Source organism: Triticum urartu, chromosome 4A (assembly GCF_056163025.1).
Source record: "Triticum urartu cultivar PI428250 chromosome 4A, HENAU_Tu73, whole genome shotgun sequence".
Lineage (NCBI taxonomy): Eukaryota > Viridiplantae > Streptophyta > Magnoliopsida > Poales > Poaceae > Triticum > Triticum urartu.
In genome coordinates, this window is record NC_141876.1 from 618,454,282 (window position 1) to 618,468,834 (window position 14,553).

Below are 14,553 nucleotides of genomic sequence, written 5' to 3' on the forward strand. Positions count from 1 at the left end.
AAAGAAGGTGGTGATCATGGAGTTGAGAAACTCGGTGCCATTGCCGGCCTGCATTGCTACTAGTGGATGGGAAAATTGTGTGCGGGCGGAGGCGACAAAATTAATAAGTGTGGCGGCGGTGTCGTATTTGTTTCTAAGAGGAAACGTCCATATATAATGCGAGAAGTCTTCCACAATAACAAGGTAATACTTAAAACCAGAGTTGCTCAAAACAGGAGATGTCCAAAGATCACAATGTACTAATTGAAACGGTTCGACACAATGCGAGGTAGACCTAGTGAACGGCAAGAGCACATGTTTGCCAAGTTGGAAAGCATGACAAACGTGTGAAGCCACTTTATTACAAGGAATAGATAACTGTTTATGAAGATGCGACATAGCGTCGCGACCTGGATGTCCTACACGGTGATGCCACAGCTCAGTGGAGGTGGTGGCGATGAGTCCATGGGCGTGATGGTTGATGACCGAGGAGGGGAACCTGTAGAGATCTCCATGGATATTGCAGCGAAGGATCACAGCCCCGATGTGAAGGTCCTTCATAGAGAAGCCGAAGGGGTCAAATTCGATTGAGCATAAGTTATCAATAGTGAAACGACGAACAGAAAGTAGATTTTTAACAATATGAGGGACGAGTAGAACATTGTGAAGAAAAAGTGTGCGAGCGGAAGTAGGAATAGAAGCATCACCAGTATGAGAAACTGGTAAGGTAGAGCCATTGCCAATGGTGACAAGAGAGGAGGAAGAAGCAGGAAGGAGATGTCAAAGCATATCAGGGTCGGAGGCCACGTGGGATGTGGCTCCGGAGTCCATGACCCACTCACCGATGTTGGAGGCTGATGCGGCGTTGTCCAAGGCGGCCATCAGCGTGGTACAGTCCCACTGAGGTGCCGGGTTGTAACCGGGGACCGGAGGAGCGTTGGTGCCGAAAACCTGACCATGGAGAGGAGCCAGTGAAGTGAACGCCTGGGCGGGTGGCAGCACCGAGGGACGCGGTCCAAGCAGCCCGGCTCCACCGGTCGGGTGCGGCGTGGGAGCGCCCTAAGGCTGCAGCGGCTGGCCCGTGTATGGGTTGAAGCAGATCCATGGGCCGACCGCGGACTGGCCGCCTGTACCGACGCGGGCACCGCCGGAGTTGCTGCCCGTAGCGAGCGTAGTTCAATGGTAAAATATCTCCTTGCCAAGGAGAAGATATGGGTAAAATTTGATCGTCAACGGTAACTACGATGTGGATGCTGACGAGATTTTTGCCTTGATTATAGAGGCCCCTGCTCTTGTTTCTCTTCGGCTAGCCCCCAACGATGGATGAGCTTGTTGCTTGGATAGTTGATACTACTGAAGCACATACCATGCATGCCGTCTCTCGTCGATGCATCCATTCATCTCGGTCGCTATCTCGCTACAGCTGCACATGCATCAGCTCTTCTTGCCGCGCTGTACATGGGTGGAAAACGGGCAATGTCAAACGACATGTTCAAGAGCGTGCATTTGCCAGCTTTTGAAATGATAGATCTGAAACATACAGCAAGATGTTCCCTACAAACCGAAACTGATCTGCAAGTCAAACTGAATCAAAGTATCCAATGCAGTCGAATGGCAAGTTATTCACAGCGACAAGCAAGACACTGAGTGGAACTGAAACTCATCCTTGAGATGAAACCGGAGACACACAAGCAAGACAAAGGGATGACGATAACTACGTACAAGAACACTGCATGGATGCATACAAAAGATGCTACGTACCACTCAATGAGGGAGCACAAGACAATGGGGGAAAGTTAGTGATGACGTGCACAAAAATTCAGTTGCCATGCTTGGGCATTCTTTTCACACTCTCATTCAAACTCCTCCATCGCCACATCCATTGCCTCCAGAACATTCTTTAGAGTCCCCACCGGCAGCGGCTGTAAACTCGAACCGTCGATGCCCGAGCAGCATGGATGCCGAGAAGGTCGTCGACGCGTCTGCGCAAGAACGCCACGTCCATTCCCAAACCCTCCAATGCCCCCAGTGTCTTCTTCCACACCAGGAGAACCTCGCGAGAAGAAGTAGCAGCAGCAGCATGCAAGGGGGCCATGACGCACTCAGCGATGTCGCTGGTCTCCATGATCACCCCTTCAACCAGCATATGGTTTGTCTCGAGCAGGTTCCTGTGGAGGACCACCTTCTGGGCGCAGCAGAGCTCGTAGTACCTCCTGCGCAGGCCGTCCGGGAGGTTGATGATCGAGCCATGGAGGACGACTTGGAAGTTCTCCACATCGCCGAGACCTGGATCTGGAGATCTCACATCGTGTTCGTCGATGCCTACCGCTTCTTCCCTCGCAAATAAGGTTGTTGCCACCACGCTGGATGTTGAGCTGTTGCCTCCAGCGGTAACCTCTAGATGATCTTTAGAATTGACACCATGTTCTGAACCTTCTGCCTCGTCTGCATCGTGGACAGTGCAACACATGACATCGATACAGAAGATTCAGATTTGATAGGTATGCTATTTCAGTGTGCAATTAATAAATGACAAACAAGCGCAAGAATACGAACAAGATGGAACTTTCGACTCACTCCACATGTCATTCTTCTTGGATGTGTCCAAACCTGGCGGTCCATTTCTTAGTATATGCACCTGAAAACAATATATCCCTCCCAGAAATTAGACCGCTAAAGTAATTAAGGTAGTGATCCTACCGTGCATTTGGAAAGATAAAAATATCACAAAGGAATGACGGAGAAATCGATGAAACATCCGGGAAGGACTTGCCTTGAATTTTTTGGTTCCGTCGAGTCGAAAGACCACATCGTCGCCGACCCTAATACTATGCTTACGTGCAAATTCTCCCCACCCACCGCTCAGCGCCTTCCTGTCGTGTAGGTAATTTGTATCATAGCTCTCCCCATGCTCATCTTCTAATGTGATTGTATTATTCTCCTTTGGAAGATGCTCTGTGCAAAAGCTACCCGGGAGACCCTACAAGACGAGAACAAAAGGCAGTATTTTACACTTTGCTTTTAGTTTAATCTTCCGGTAGAAAAAGAAATGCAAGCAATAAGTTGCTTGTAAGCAAATATACAAACATCCATTCATTCAGACACCTAAAGAAGAAAGACTTACCAGATAAAAGCCTTGAACTACATGAGATTTTAACATACGCTTGGTGAAGCTGTGATATTCTCCTGGCAATTTCACCTTTGTCAAATCGGAGTGCTGAATGTCGTCAACAATTGCCGGTTTCTGTGCCATTTTCTGCTCCATCCTTCTCTTAGCAGGTTTGGAACCCGCTGGCCCACCTTTCTTCCTCTGTAACACAACCGAAGCACATTTTTCACAATTAGTCTTTGTACTAGCAAAACTATCTTATTTATAGTTAGCCTATTCCTCCAACGTAAGAAACTTCTCCTTGGTGAAGCTGGGATATTCCCCTGGCAATTTCACCTTTGTCTCTGTATCGCCTGTCAAATCCAAGTTATGAATGTCGTCAACCAATGCTGGTTTCGGTGCCATTTTCTGCTCCATCTTTCTCTTAGCAGGTTTGGAACCCGCTGGCCCGCCTCTCTTCCTCTGTAACACAATCAAAGCACATTTTTCATAATTAGTCTTTGTAGGAAAAACTACCTTATTTATAGTTAGTCTGTTCCACCAACGGAAGAAACTTGACTAAGCAATCCACAATACTAAATAAGTGTGCTTACAGCTAGCCTTACATTTATATTTTCCGTTTTCAGTGGAACTTAGCATGATTATGGATGTGTGATTGTTTAAACTTTTTATTTGCAAAACTTATTGATGAAGCTATATGGAATCATTTCTTGCAGGACCTTACCGTCGGCACAGAAGTATCATCCTTGTCACTCTTGGCAACCTTGAAACATGCCGGGAATCCTTTCTTTTTCTGCAACACAACCAATGAACACAGAGTAGCTAATTCAGTATTTGTTTATTAATGTGAGTGGAGGTAACAACTCGTGTGAGTTGTGAGATTTTTCGATCAGTCAAAATCTCTAAAGCAAAATGAATGAAGATAACAAATAATCTTACTTTGAAAGTGGTAGTTTTTCGAGCCGTGGGTTTAAAACGAATGTCGGGACGCTTTTTCCCCTCACCCTCCGTGATCTCTGGCCTAACGATCTGCCATAAGTAGGTTAGGTCAAGAAGTTGCATGCTTATACTACTTTATAAAATCATGACCAATATGAGGAGAATAATGAGGAGCTATTGCAACAATGTGAAGATACATTATCTTTCAATATAGTACTTACATCATGGGAATCATTAATTGTGGCAGAGTTTTGATTAACAACAATAGGCAGCTACCAAATTTTCATTTTGCTCATCACAAGAAGTACAGATTTACAACATATAAATGCAGAGTCTCCAATTATTAATAACCAGGAGGATGCATGCAGTATCATTGTGTATTTGTAGTAGCACTAGAGTGCTAATTAATAAGTAGTACTATACAAGGAAAAACATAAGCATATAGAGTAACTTTTTATCACTTGGACAAGGTAAGCATGGCGGAACATTCAGAAACAACAGAGAAAAGACTAACTCCCATGAAAAACTAGAAGTGGCATCATAACAATCTTAGTCAAAGCTTGCAATGAAACGACAACACAGGGAGTGATCCATCGTGACACAAATTTAAGTTGATAGCGCATTCTACAGTACATGTCATGTTGTCATCTATCAGAAGAAGTGGCTAAAATGCAGAGATGTGAGGTCTGATGGTTAATACTTTACTCTTACTCACCATGGGCTGTAAACCAGCATCAGCGGCAGTGACGCTGCCATTGTCAAGGGAAGAGAGTACTGGGATATCATCATAGGTCATGGCAGGCTGCAAAGGGTAGTCCATAGGCGGAGAAATCATCATTAGTTATGCGAGTTAAAGACAAGACTGGATATATATATATACTATACATGAAAAACAAAAAACAAAAATCTTCTTTTCTCAAGAACAACCTCTCATCTTTGTGCAGGATCATAATCATAAACAATCAAAGGCTCGAGACGATTAAGGACCAGATGAAGCAGATGAGATTAAGCAGTGAAATCAAATGAAGGCGCGGGTGGGTGGTACTTTACTTACGTCGATGCGTGCGCATGGATCCGAGACCGAGGTAGCTGCTGGTTGGAGATCCTTCCATGGGAGTAGGATGACCGTGTCCATGGCTGAATCCTTCATGGTTAGAGGTCCTTCCATGGGAGCTAGCTGGATGCCTGGATCCGATCGAGGTGTTGAGTTGCGAGCAATGCAAAAACGGGAGGAGGAGGAGGAGAAGGAAAATGAAAGGGCCGTTGGGCTTGGACGTAGATATAGGCGGCATTTTAAACCTCAAAAAATCGAGACGTTGGAAATCAGAGGACCGTTTCCAGATTACGGAGCTGAAAATCGGATTGCTTGTTAATTTGGTCCGAAATCAGAGGAGCTTTCCTTCCCGATCCGAGCGGCTGGTTTGCATCTACGGAGTATTCTCAGTCATGGTCCGAGCGCGCTTTAGGCATACCTATCCCAAGGCATAAAATTAATGGTCCTGATTTAGTCATCGCATTGAGCCATGTCCCAATGTGTTTTTTTTAGCACTCTAGCTCAAAAAAACATGAGTCAAAATTATGACCAATATATTTGTTATGTATATCTAAAACTATATTGATATCTGCATCGCCAGAATTCATGAACATTTTTGACAATTTCGCAAACAGTTTTTCAAATTCGTGTACATTTTTTGAAATTGTGAAAAGTTTTTTTTAACACGTGAACATTTTTTTGAATCGATGAACATTTTTTAACCAATGAATTTTTTTAGAACAAAGTGAAATATTTATTTAAATTCACAAACATTTACGAATCTTGTGAAGATTTTTAAATAATTCATAAACATTTTATGAAATTGCCAACATTCTTAAAAAATCATGAATATTTGTGAATACGCGAACTTTTTTTAAATCATGATATTTTTTATTTCACGAGCATTTTTTTTTCAAAATCACGAAAATTTTATGATTTCTTGAAGATTTTATCAAAATTCAATTTTTCAGAAATTTGGAACTTTTTTGAAATTCTGAATTGTTTTAAAGAAAAAAAAGAACATGGGCCGCCCCAAAAGGGCATGTACGATTGCGGGGTTGCGCGTTTCCTCGTTTTCTGGCTCGCAGGTCGCCACATAACAAATGCCCTTTGCGACGTGGGCACTTGGATGACAATGGATTTATTGATGAGTTGGAGTTGATAAAGAAACCAAATTACTACTAGCAAATACTCCTATATGGATACCACCTGGAACATATAAAGTCAATATTGATGGAGCAGTGTCAAGAGATGGCACTAAAGGATCTTTCAGCTGTGACGATCGAAGGCCTCTCAGATCCTGAAATTCTTGAGACTATGGCCTGCCGCCAGAGTTTAACTTTTGCGGCTGGTCTTAATAAAATCAATGGTGAAGGCTTCTCGGGTACAATGATGCTATTTTTAGGAGTAACACGTAGGATAAATGTTGAGATGGAGAAAAAAGAAATCATAAGAAAAGACTTGTTTTCTCTTATTTAAGAGATTATCTCTTAGCTCAATATGTCTCACCATGTTTTAGGAATAGCTACTTATTGAAGATAAAGCTAAGATATAATCTATTGTAGACCGGAAGTCCGTTGGTGCTCCTGGGAGCGCGCCCTCTTGCCACGGAAAAAATATTTCAAAGTATGAAAAAAATCCAAACAAAAATCCGGCGCATACATTTCGACATTATATGTGTGCACGGTAAGTTTTGGAGAAAACCGATTTTTTTTGGCTTGTGTAAAAAAGACAAAAAGATGTCTTGTGAATAACACTTTTTAACACCGGATTTTGTCTTTTTTACACGCCACACATAATTTATCGGTTTTTCATAAAACAACTTTGTGAGCATGTATAATATCGAGATGTACACGCCAATTTTTTGTTTGAATTTTTTTATCATATCAAAATATGTTCAAAACACATTTTAAAAACCAGGAGCGCGTGCTCCCATGTGCCAAAACGTCACTCTCTTATTGTAGACATACTTTTTTGTCATCTCTAAATTACATGCAAGACTTAAAAAAAGACGGTCTTATCAATCATTATACATGCCCTAAAACCGAAGGGAATGAATTAAATTCGGTAAATACAACTGAAAACTGATTTATTCTGTAGCAGCGAGAAAAACTGAAAATTTCTTTTGGGGGGGGGGGGGGGGGGGGGGTTGGTCCTCAGTTTGTTGATTTTTATGGAGAGAATTCCTTATTTAACACTAGCTTAAATTTTTGTGCCCTATTTAACACCGTAAAATTTTTTCTTCCTTATCTAACAACAATGCTAAAATTTGTTCCCTTTGTGACACTTCCGTCTATTTTGAGTACTAACGGTGTTAAATGGTACATGAAAAGACGATCTTACCCCTAATGCAACTTGTGATCAAAATCATTCACATGGGGATCAATAACTTTTCCTGCTGTTAATTGCAAAACTGGGCAGAACTTTCCTTGTAAACATGCAATTCTGGACAGTTTTTTATTTCAAAATTTAATTCAAAATTGTGCAAAACCTGTGACACAATTCATATGTATATTGTTCAACACACACCTTTCAAATTTGCCAATGGCATGAGGCACTCCATATACATCCAGACTCGCATCCAAGTACACATACATGACTCACATATATCATGCGTATACATCATATTAGCAACCCAAAAGTGGCTCACATCATACCCAGGTTCACATACATTACTCCAAGTCCACACATACATCATATTAGCAACCCAAAAGTGGCTCACATCATACCCAGGTTCACATACATTACTCCAAGTCCACACATACATCATATTAGCAACCCAAAAGTGGCTCACATCATACCCAGATTCACATACATTACTCCAAGTCCACACATACATCATATTAGCAACCCAAAAGTGGCTCACATCATACCCAGGTTCACATACCTTACTCCAAGTCCACACAACATGACATGAGCAGCAACAAAAGTAACATTAAGTGAAAGAAATTAGATAGAGTTCACAAGCTGAGCCGCCTTTTGCTTCTTGTGCCCATTGCAGGGCTAGTTGGGTAAGCTCTTTTGCTTCTAGTGCCCATTGCAGGGCTGTCAAATGGAACCATCAGATTGTTTTGATCCTTTTTAGCAAGCTCCATCTTCCTTGTGGCCCTTAAAATAACAACATGGCTGTCAAATTATTGTAGTGCATGTATGACAACAATACATATGGATATATTTGATACATGTATGGCAGCAAACAACAATATCAACTATGCATAATATGTGATATTAAAATCCAGAAACAGAAAAGGTCACCTTTTCCCCCCTTTTGCATTTTTCTTGTTTGTAGTCTCCAATGTTTGGTTATGCTTTCCCTTCTTCTTGGTTGTAGTTTCCAAGTTTTGGCTATGGATTGCATGAATACATACAAATCGAACTCAGTTTTCGTTTGGCACAAATAAAAACTCAGTTATTATTTGGAACAAGCATTGGTGTAGAATAGGTAACCTTGGTGGAAAATACATAGCGGCTGTCGGCGCGTCATCACCTCTTGGCACAATGGATGACTCGGATGTTTTAGTAGTCTTCCTCCTCTTCTTTGGTGGTTCTCTACACGAGAAATGAGAAAGTAGTGAACATTCATAGGTGATTACAAACAATAATGCAAGAAAGTAGTTAACATGCAATAGGAGAGTAGAATGGATAGTTGATTACCTCACAGCCATGAAAGCAGCAATGTCATCTTTGTTACCCTTCTTGCACTTATGCCAATGGTGCCCGTATTCCTTGCAAATAGGGCACAAGTGCCCGTATTCCGTGCACTTCATCGTCCTCTACTTCAGACTCCTCTACTTTAGACGCCTCTACTTCATCATCCTTTTCTTTATTACGATAAAGAACCACATCAAAGGGCATAGGTTCGTCCACTTCATACATATTCTCCTCATCAACACCAACATGCTCATTCTCAGGTCTTGGGTTGCGAAGGTAAGTATCATCCTCATGTTCTATATTGCTGTTAGGTTCATCCCACTCGGTGATAGGCTCATATGGTTCCGAGGGATCACAATATGCAATAATCATATGCAGCATCTTTGTCTCCGAGTGTTTTTCAAACATAATCATCAAATCTTGGTTAGATTTTACTTCTGGACAGTTTTTAAGAGCATAGTCATAATATTGCACATGTGCAACTTCCAAATAGCGCGGCGGGTACTGCTCTACAATTGACTCGACCAAATCCTTATAATTTGTCAAGTCACAATCGATAACCTTCTCAAAACAAAAACATCTTATGTCCTTTCGAGCTTTCTTTGGATTGCCAAACAATTTAATTTTGAGCAAATAACTCGAATTTGGATCCATCCTGTGAATTAAAAGACAACTTTAAACTTTGCTTTAAACCTATACATGAGTATTGCTAGACAATCTGATCATTAACAGAAATTAAGTGAAAAGATCTCTTCCTCAAATACACAGCTACACAAACTAGCACAATCTATGCATGATAATTGCTACTAGATGGACTGGCCCTTACCCATCTGGACACGCCCATGTTGCTGGCGACAACTGAGTACCTCCCTGGCCTGAAGCTGCTACCAAGAACGACCCAGCCGTGCCCTCGCCGGAGACCCCAGCCACTGCCGCGCCCTGGCCCGAGCCAGCTGCAGCCGAGTCTCCGGCCTGGCCCGATGCTGGCTCAACCCCACTGCAGCCCGAGGCTAGCCCGATGCCCTGGATTGACCTGACCTCAGCCCCGCCGGCGCCATCGGCAAGCACGTCCGCAGCCGCGCCATGGCCGTCGTCCGCGGTGCCGTCTCCATCCGCAGAACTGCCGCCATCCATAGCCCTCCGCCGCCGCCGCTAGGTCTGGGAGGTTCGCCGCCGCCGCCGCCTCTAGGGTTGGGAAGAAAGGGGATGAGAAGAGTCGGGTCGGGAGAGAATAGAGAGACCGGTTTGGTCTCTGGTTTTCTTTTTCCTCAAAGGGGTAATTTCGTCCAACGAGAAAATACTGACATCAGTCAATCCAGATCTTAACGGCATATGCTAACGGACTTGACGGAAGTGTTAGAAAGGGAAAAAAATTACACTTGGTGTTATTTAGGGAAGAAAATTTATTGGAGTGTTAAATAGGGAACCAATATTTAAAACAGTGTTATATAAGGAATTTTGTCATTTTTATGCCCACCCCTCCTCCCACGAATCGGCCCAAATTCAAAAAATCAGGCAACTTACCATTAGCTAAACTGCAGTTATTTGTACTCCCGCTATTTAGATTTTTTTAAAAAAATTATTACTTTCCAGATTCACTATTTATATTCTTTTTTATTTCCCAGATTCTGTTTGATGATTTTACTGATATACTCTAGATATCAGACGTTGAAGTGTACACGGAAGGCTGGTCAGTAGAGCGCCACGACTACTTCACTCACTCCCACACACACAGAGCTTAGCTCCAATAATCCATGGCCTCCGACCATGAGCGCCTCCGTGCGCTCAAGGCCTTCGACGGCACCAAGGCCGGCGTCAAGGGCCTCGTCGACGCGGGCTTCACCACCATCCCTGCCATCTTCCACCACCCGCCGGACTCCCTGGCCGACGCGCCCCATCACCATGGTCACCACCAGTTCGCCATCCCGGTCATCGACCTCGCCGGCCTCGCGACGCCGTCGGGGCGGGCCTCGGTGGTCGGCGCGGTAAGGGCGGCCGCGGCGACCGTGGGCTTCTTCCAGGTGACGAACCACGACGTGCCGGAGCCGGCCATGTCCGAGATCCTCGCGGCGGTCCGGCGCTTCAACGAGGAGCCGGCGGAGGCCAAGGCGCCGTACTACAGCCGGGACCCCGAGCGGCGCGCTAGGTACCAGTGCAACTTCGACCTGTTCCGGTCGCCGGCGGCCTGCTGGCGCGACACGCTCTACATGGAGATGGCCCCGGAGCCGCCGCCGCCCGAGCAGATCCCGCCGGCGTGCCGGGCCATCGTGCCGGAGTACGCTGGGCTGGTGCAGCGGCTGGGGCGGACCCTCTTCGGGCTGCTGTCGGAGGCGATGGGCCTCCGGCGCGGGTACCTGGAGGAGGAGGCCGGGTGCCTGGAGGGGCTGAGCGTGGGCTGCCACTACTACCCGGCGTGCCCGGAGCCGCACCGGACGCTGGGCAACGCGAGGCACTCCGACCCCAGCTTCCTCACCGTGCTCCTCCAGGACGCCGTCGGCGGACTCCAGGTGCTGGTGGACGACGACGAGCGGCGGCCGGCGTGGGTGGACGTGCCGGCGGAGGCGTGTGCGCTGGTGGTGAACGTCGGCGACTACCTGCAGATCCTGTCCAACGACCGGTTCAGGAGCGTGGAGCACCGCGTGGTGGCCAACACCGCCGGTCCCCGGGTCTCCGTCGCATGCTTCTTCCGCGCCGACGCGTCGACGAGGGTGCTCGCTCCGACCGTCGCCGGCGGTGATGGCGACGGCCGCGCGAGGTACAGGAGCACGACGGTGCCGGAGATGCTCCGGCACTACGGCGCCAAGGGCCTGGACGGCGTCTCTGCGCTCCAGCGCGTCAGGATCTGAATCTACCTCATCCAATCTGAATGTATCTAAGTCAAAAAGAAAAAAAATCTTGTGTTCATGATTCAGATTCGTTTTTGGATCTGAACTGATGATTCAAATTCATCCTAATGCAAGATGCAATCTCTGTTGTACTCTTTTGAAGGGTGGAAATTCGAATTCAGCTGGACATGCAGAGCAGATTTAAATTCCCCTGAGATGATTACAGGTAGGAAAGGGAAACATACAGTAGTAACATGAACTGAAAATGAATCAACACAACAGAAGAACAGACATCTTGAAGAATGGAAACATGAACTGCAAATGGAACCAACACAAACAAATGGCAAGTTATTCACAGCGACGACGACACACAAGAACTAGTGGAGCTGAGTTGAGATGGCTGATGACTTTCTTCAGCATCTGCCATGGCGGCATTCATCAGTGATCGCCGCAGCTATGTACAGACTGACAGACAGAGATACATCATGATCACCTGCATTACTGAGTTACTGACTGAGCTAACCATCCTTGCATCCATCCACCAGTTAAGGGTCTGCGTGGCCCATGATGGCCTCGTCGCCGGAGTCGTAGCCCTCGGCGTCGCTCAGCTCCTCATCACTCTCCTCCTCTTCCTCCTCTGGGGATATATCTTCAGGCTTGGCATATCTCTCACAATATTCTGAACAGAGATTTTTTTAGTTTGTGTTGAGGAAATACTATAGTGCACTCTATGACATAGATATGGAATACACAAGTTATGGTACAAATCAGACCTTTGACTTTATTTTCATAGGCATTCTTGTCGCGCATCATGAGCGAAGCCGCCTCGCCGTTCAAGGGGTCCGAGGGGTTCGGGTACAGGAGAAGCTGGGGCAGGAACACCTCAAAGATATTCACAAGGTCTGCAGCAACAGCAGGACAACAGCAGAAATGTGGTGCTTCAGTTCAGTTAGTAAAAAAGACACAAAGTCAACGGGGTCGGACACGTAAAAATATTAACGAGCAATAGCTAGTTTCGATATATCGATCGAATTTACCAAACATCGGGCTCCATGTCTGATTGATCACATCCAAGCAGACAGAACCAGACCTGCCGACAAACAAACAAACGATGAAACCTGACAGTATGTGCAATTGTGCAGAGAAGAGAATGGTTGGTTTGTGAAATGAAGAAGAAAGGAAGGCTTACATCTCATCGACATTGGGGTGATAGATCTTGTTGGTGAAGCCAATGGAAGGGGATTTGTAGGGGTAAGCTTCTGTGAGTTCAACCCTGACCTTCCACACACCACCCTGGTAAATACCTGCAGCAAGGAAACAGAGGAAGCCTGGTAATTAGGTAGGAGTACCAAATAAATTTGAAGTGCTACAAAGCAGATTGAAGGATCAAATTTATTCAAAATTGTTGTGTCATCTGTATGTACAGAGTTTAAATGCTACTTATCCCAAAATAAGTGTTGCTGACCGACTTTGTACTTTGTACAAAATCGGCGACACTTATTTTGGGACGGAGGGAGCAGTAGAGTGCATGCTTAATGCAGCATCATTCCCTTCCACTAGTACTCAGAAAGTGGGAAAGAGAAAACTTGACAGCTGAACAGACGAGCACTACGCACTAGTAGTACAATGTATACTAAACTTGCAAGAATAAATCAGTGAAAGCATGAGTGACAGCCAAAGTGCATCCTTTATTTTTTGGGGGGTATTGGTCAAATCTGTCTATTTTTTTCCCGGCAAGTTGTTGGTTGGGCAGAGCAGAGAGAGAGAGAGAGAGGCCATTGCTGGGATGTGGATGAAGCACCTACCGTACCGATATGATATAGTAGTAATATGGAGGCTAATAAAAAGTCATTGTGATGTGGATGCTGCATCTAGTCAGAGGTGATATGGATATGGATGGGGTACAAACCAAACAAAACAATCCATGGATTATGTTATACTACTAGTGCAACCAATCAGTCATGGTGACACAAACAGCAAGTGAGGCAATCGCAAAGAATGGCAGGACAGTTTCGCGGAGGTGATTTTCTTTTTTGTTTGTTTCTTAAAGAAGAGGAACAGATGAGATGAGCTAGATGCATGCAGCAGGAAGTAGTTGTTTCTACACTTGTTTGTGCAGAATCCTTTGCGTTTCCCCATGTTCCATTCCTGATTCCTCCCTCCCTCCTATGTATGTATAGTGTAGGTGAATGAAGAGCCCGGAAAAGATAAGCTACTGTCTGAACTGAACTGAACTCAACTTTTTGTTTGTTTGTTTGTTTGTTCTGAAATAAGGGGGGACAGTTGAGTTCAGTTCAGCTCATCCTCCTCTGCTACTCTCTCTCTCTCTCTAGTTAGGGATTACAAAAAAGACTTTCGCCCCGCTTTATAAATAAAGCAATCTCAAGTTAGGGATTACTAGTAGTACTTGAAATGATAGAAAGAAAGAAACAAAGAGATTTCATTTGGGAAGAAAGATGAGGGGAAATCAAGCAAGCAAGCAAGCAAAGAAAGAAACAATCTCATCACGCACCCAATCCTAATGAATGAATGAATGAGCGAATCTGCACCTACTAATACTAATTAATTAGTCGATGAAAAGAAGCAAAGGAGATGAAGCAAAGGAGATGGGAGAGAGAGACAAACTGTCTTTGGGTCCGTGGAAGTGGACGAAGAACTCGTGCATCCCGTCGTTGATCATGTCCACCTTGTAGTCACTCATCATCCTAACCACCATCAAAACTCAAAAGCATCAGAAACAACGGATGAAATACATCTCCCTCCGCTTGCTTGAAATAGGTAGAGGCTACAGTACAGACAGCTTCATGAGATCCATCTCCCTGCGCTTGCTTGGGGAAGACATGTTTGCTTCTTCTTCTTCTTCCTCCTCCTCCTTGCCCTGCTTGTAGGTTTGCAGAGAGGGAGAGAGAGAGAGAGAGAGGGGGGAAGGGGGAGGACAGGTGGTGGTGTGATATGGGGGCATGGACATGGACGTGGGCATGGGTATCGTCTACAAGGCCCAATCTCTGCATCTTGCA

General features: G+C 45.0%; 5 protein-coding genes across 5 annotated transcripts; 1 reads left to right on the plus strand and 4 right to left on the minus strand.

Moving 5' to 3' along the window:
* Positions 1-1,692: 1,692 nt before the first annotated feature.
* LOC147977468 (B3 domain-containing protein Os01g0234100-like) lies at positions 1,693-5,434 on the minus strand. Its single transcript, XM_087519984.1, has 10 exons — positions 5,082-5,434; positions 4,728-4,829; positions 4,225-4,299; positions 4,028-4,117; positions 3,813-3,881; positions 3,425-3,550; positions 3,104-3,289; positions 2,753-2,959; positions 2,536-2,617; positions 1,693-2,424 (listed from the first exon to the last, which is right to left on the minus strand). Exons 1-10 carry the CDS (start codon positions 5,193-5,195, stop codon positions 1,880-1,882), a joined length of 1,596 nt encoding a protein of 531 aa, XP_087376110.1. The 5' UTR covers positions 5,196-5,434; the 3' UTR covers positions 1,693-1,879.
* A 2,352-nt stretch (positions 5,435-7,786) lies between these two features.
* Positions 7,787-9,349, minus strand: LOC147977469 (uncharacterized). Its single transcript, XM_087519985.1, has 4 exons — positions 8,715-9,349; positions 8,508-8,609; positions 8,316-8,405; positions 7,787-8,168 (listed from the first exon to the last, which is right to left on the minus strand). The coding sequence occupies exons 1-4, from the start codon at positions 8,825-8,827 to the stop codon at positions 8,021-8,023; spliced, it is 453 nt and encodes a 150-aa protein (XP_087376111.1). The 5' UTR covers positions 8,828-9,349; the 3' UTR covers positions 7,787-8,020.
* LOC147977470 (uncharacterized) lies at positions 8,829-9,924 on the minus strand (the record flags this gene model as incomplete). The annotated part of the gene is made up of 2 exons (XM_087521178.1): positions 9,538-9,924; positions 8,829-9,366 (listed from the first exon to the last, which is right to left on the minus strand). Coding segments are annotated over exons 1-2 (846 nt in total), but the record flags the coding sequence as incomplete, so codon positions are not given.
* Positions 9,925-10,319: 395 nt separating this feature from the next.
* On the plus strand, positions 10,320-11,698 carry LOC125527415 (1-aminocyclopropane-1-carboxylate oxidase homolog 1-like). The gene has a single exon (XM_087519338.1). The coding sequence runs from the start codon at positions 10,466-10,468 to the stop codon at positions 11,555-11,557; it is 1,092 nt and encodes a 363-aa protein (XP_087375464.1). The 5' UTR covers positions 10,320-10,465; the 3' UTR covers positions 11,558-11,698.
* Positions 11,699-11,831: 133 nt separating this feature from the next.
* LOC125527416 (ubiquitin-conjugating enzyme E2-23 kDa) lies at positions 11,832-14,553 on the minus strand. The gene is made up of 6 exons (XM_087519339.1): positions 14,335-14,553; positions 14,162-14,241; positions 12,726-12,840; positions 12,574-12,626; positions 12,310-12,438; positions 11,832-12,215 (listed from the first exon to the last, which is right to left on the minus strand). Exons 1-6 carry the CDS (start codon positions 14,514-14,516, stop codon positions 12,082-12,084), a joined length of 693 nt encoding a protein of 230 aa, XP_087375465.1. The 5' UTR covers positions 14,517-14,553; the 3' UTR covers positions 11,832-12,081.

Excerpts from the sequence above, each read along its gene's own strand:
- LOC125527416 (XM_087519339.1), bottom strand. The coding sequence starts at position 14,516 with ATGCCCACGTCCATGTCCATGCCCCCATATCACACCACCACCTGTCCT. Across the intron at positions 12,439-12,573 it reads GACATGGAGCCCGATGTTTG|ACCTTGTGAATATCTTTGAG; the intron begins GTAAATTCGATC and ends CTGTTGCTGCAG. Across the intron at positions 12,216-12,309 it reads CTATGAAAATAAAGTCAAAG|AATATTGTGAGAGATATGCC; the intron begins GTCTGATTTGTA and ends ATCTCTGTTCAG.
- LOC147977468 (XM_087519984.1), bottom strand. The coding sequence starts at position 5,195 with ATGGAAGGACCTCTAACCATGAAGGATTCAGCCATGGACACGGTCATC. Across the intron at positions 3,551-3,812 it reads ATGATACTTCTGTGCCGACG|AGGAAGAGAGGCGGGCCAGC; the intron begins GTAAGGTCCTGC and ends ATTGTGTTACAG. Across the intron at positions 2,618-2,752 it reads ACGGAACCAAAAAATTCAAG|GTGCATATACTAAGAAATGG; the intron begins GCAAGTCCTTCC and ends TATTGTTTTCAG.
- LOC147977469 (XM_087519985.1), bottom strand. The coding sequence starts at position 8,827 with ATGAAGTGCACGGAATACGGGCACTTGTGCCCTATTTGCAAGGAATAC. Across the intron at positions 8,406-8,507 it reads GCTATGTATTTTCCACCAAG|CCAAAACTTGGAAACTACAA; the intron begins GTTACCTATTCT and ends TGCAATCCATAG. Across the intron at positions 8,169-8,315 it reads AATGCAAAAGGGGGGAAAAG|GGCCACAAGGAAGATGGAGC; the intron begins GTGACCTTTTCT and ends TGTTATTTTAAG.
- LOC125527415 (XM_087519338.1), top strand. The coding sequence starts at position 10,466 with ATGGCCTCCGACCATGAGCGCCTCCGTGCGCTCAAGGCCTTCGACGGC.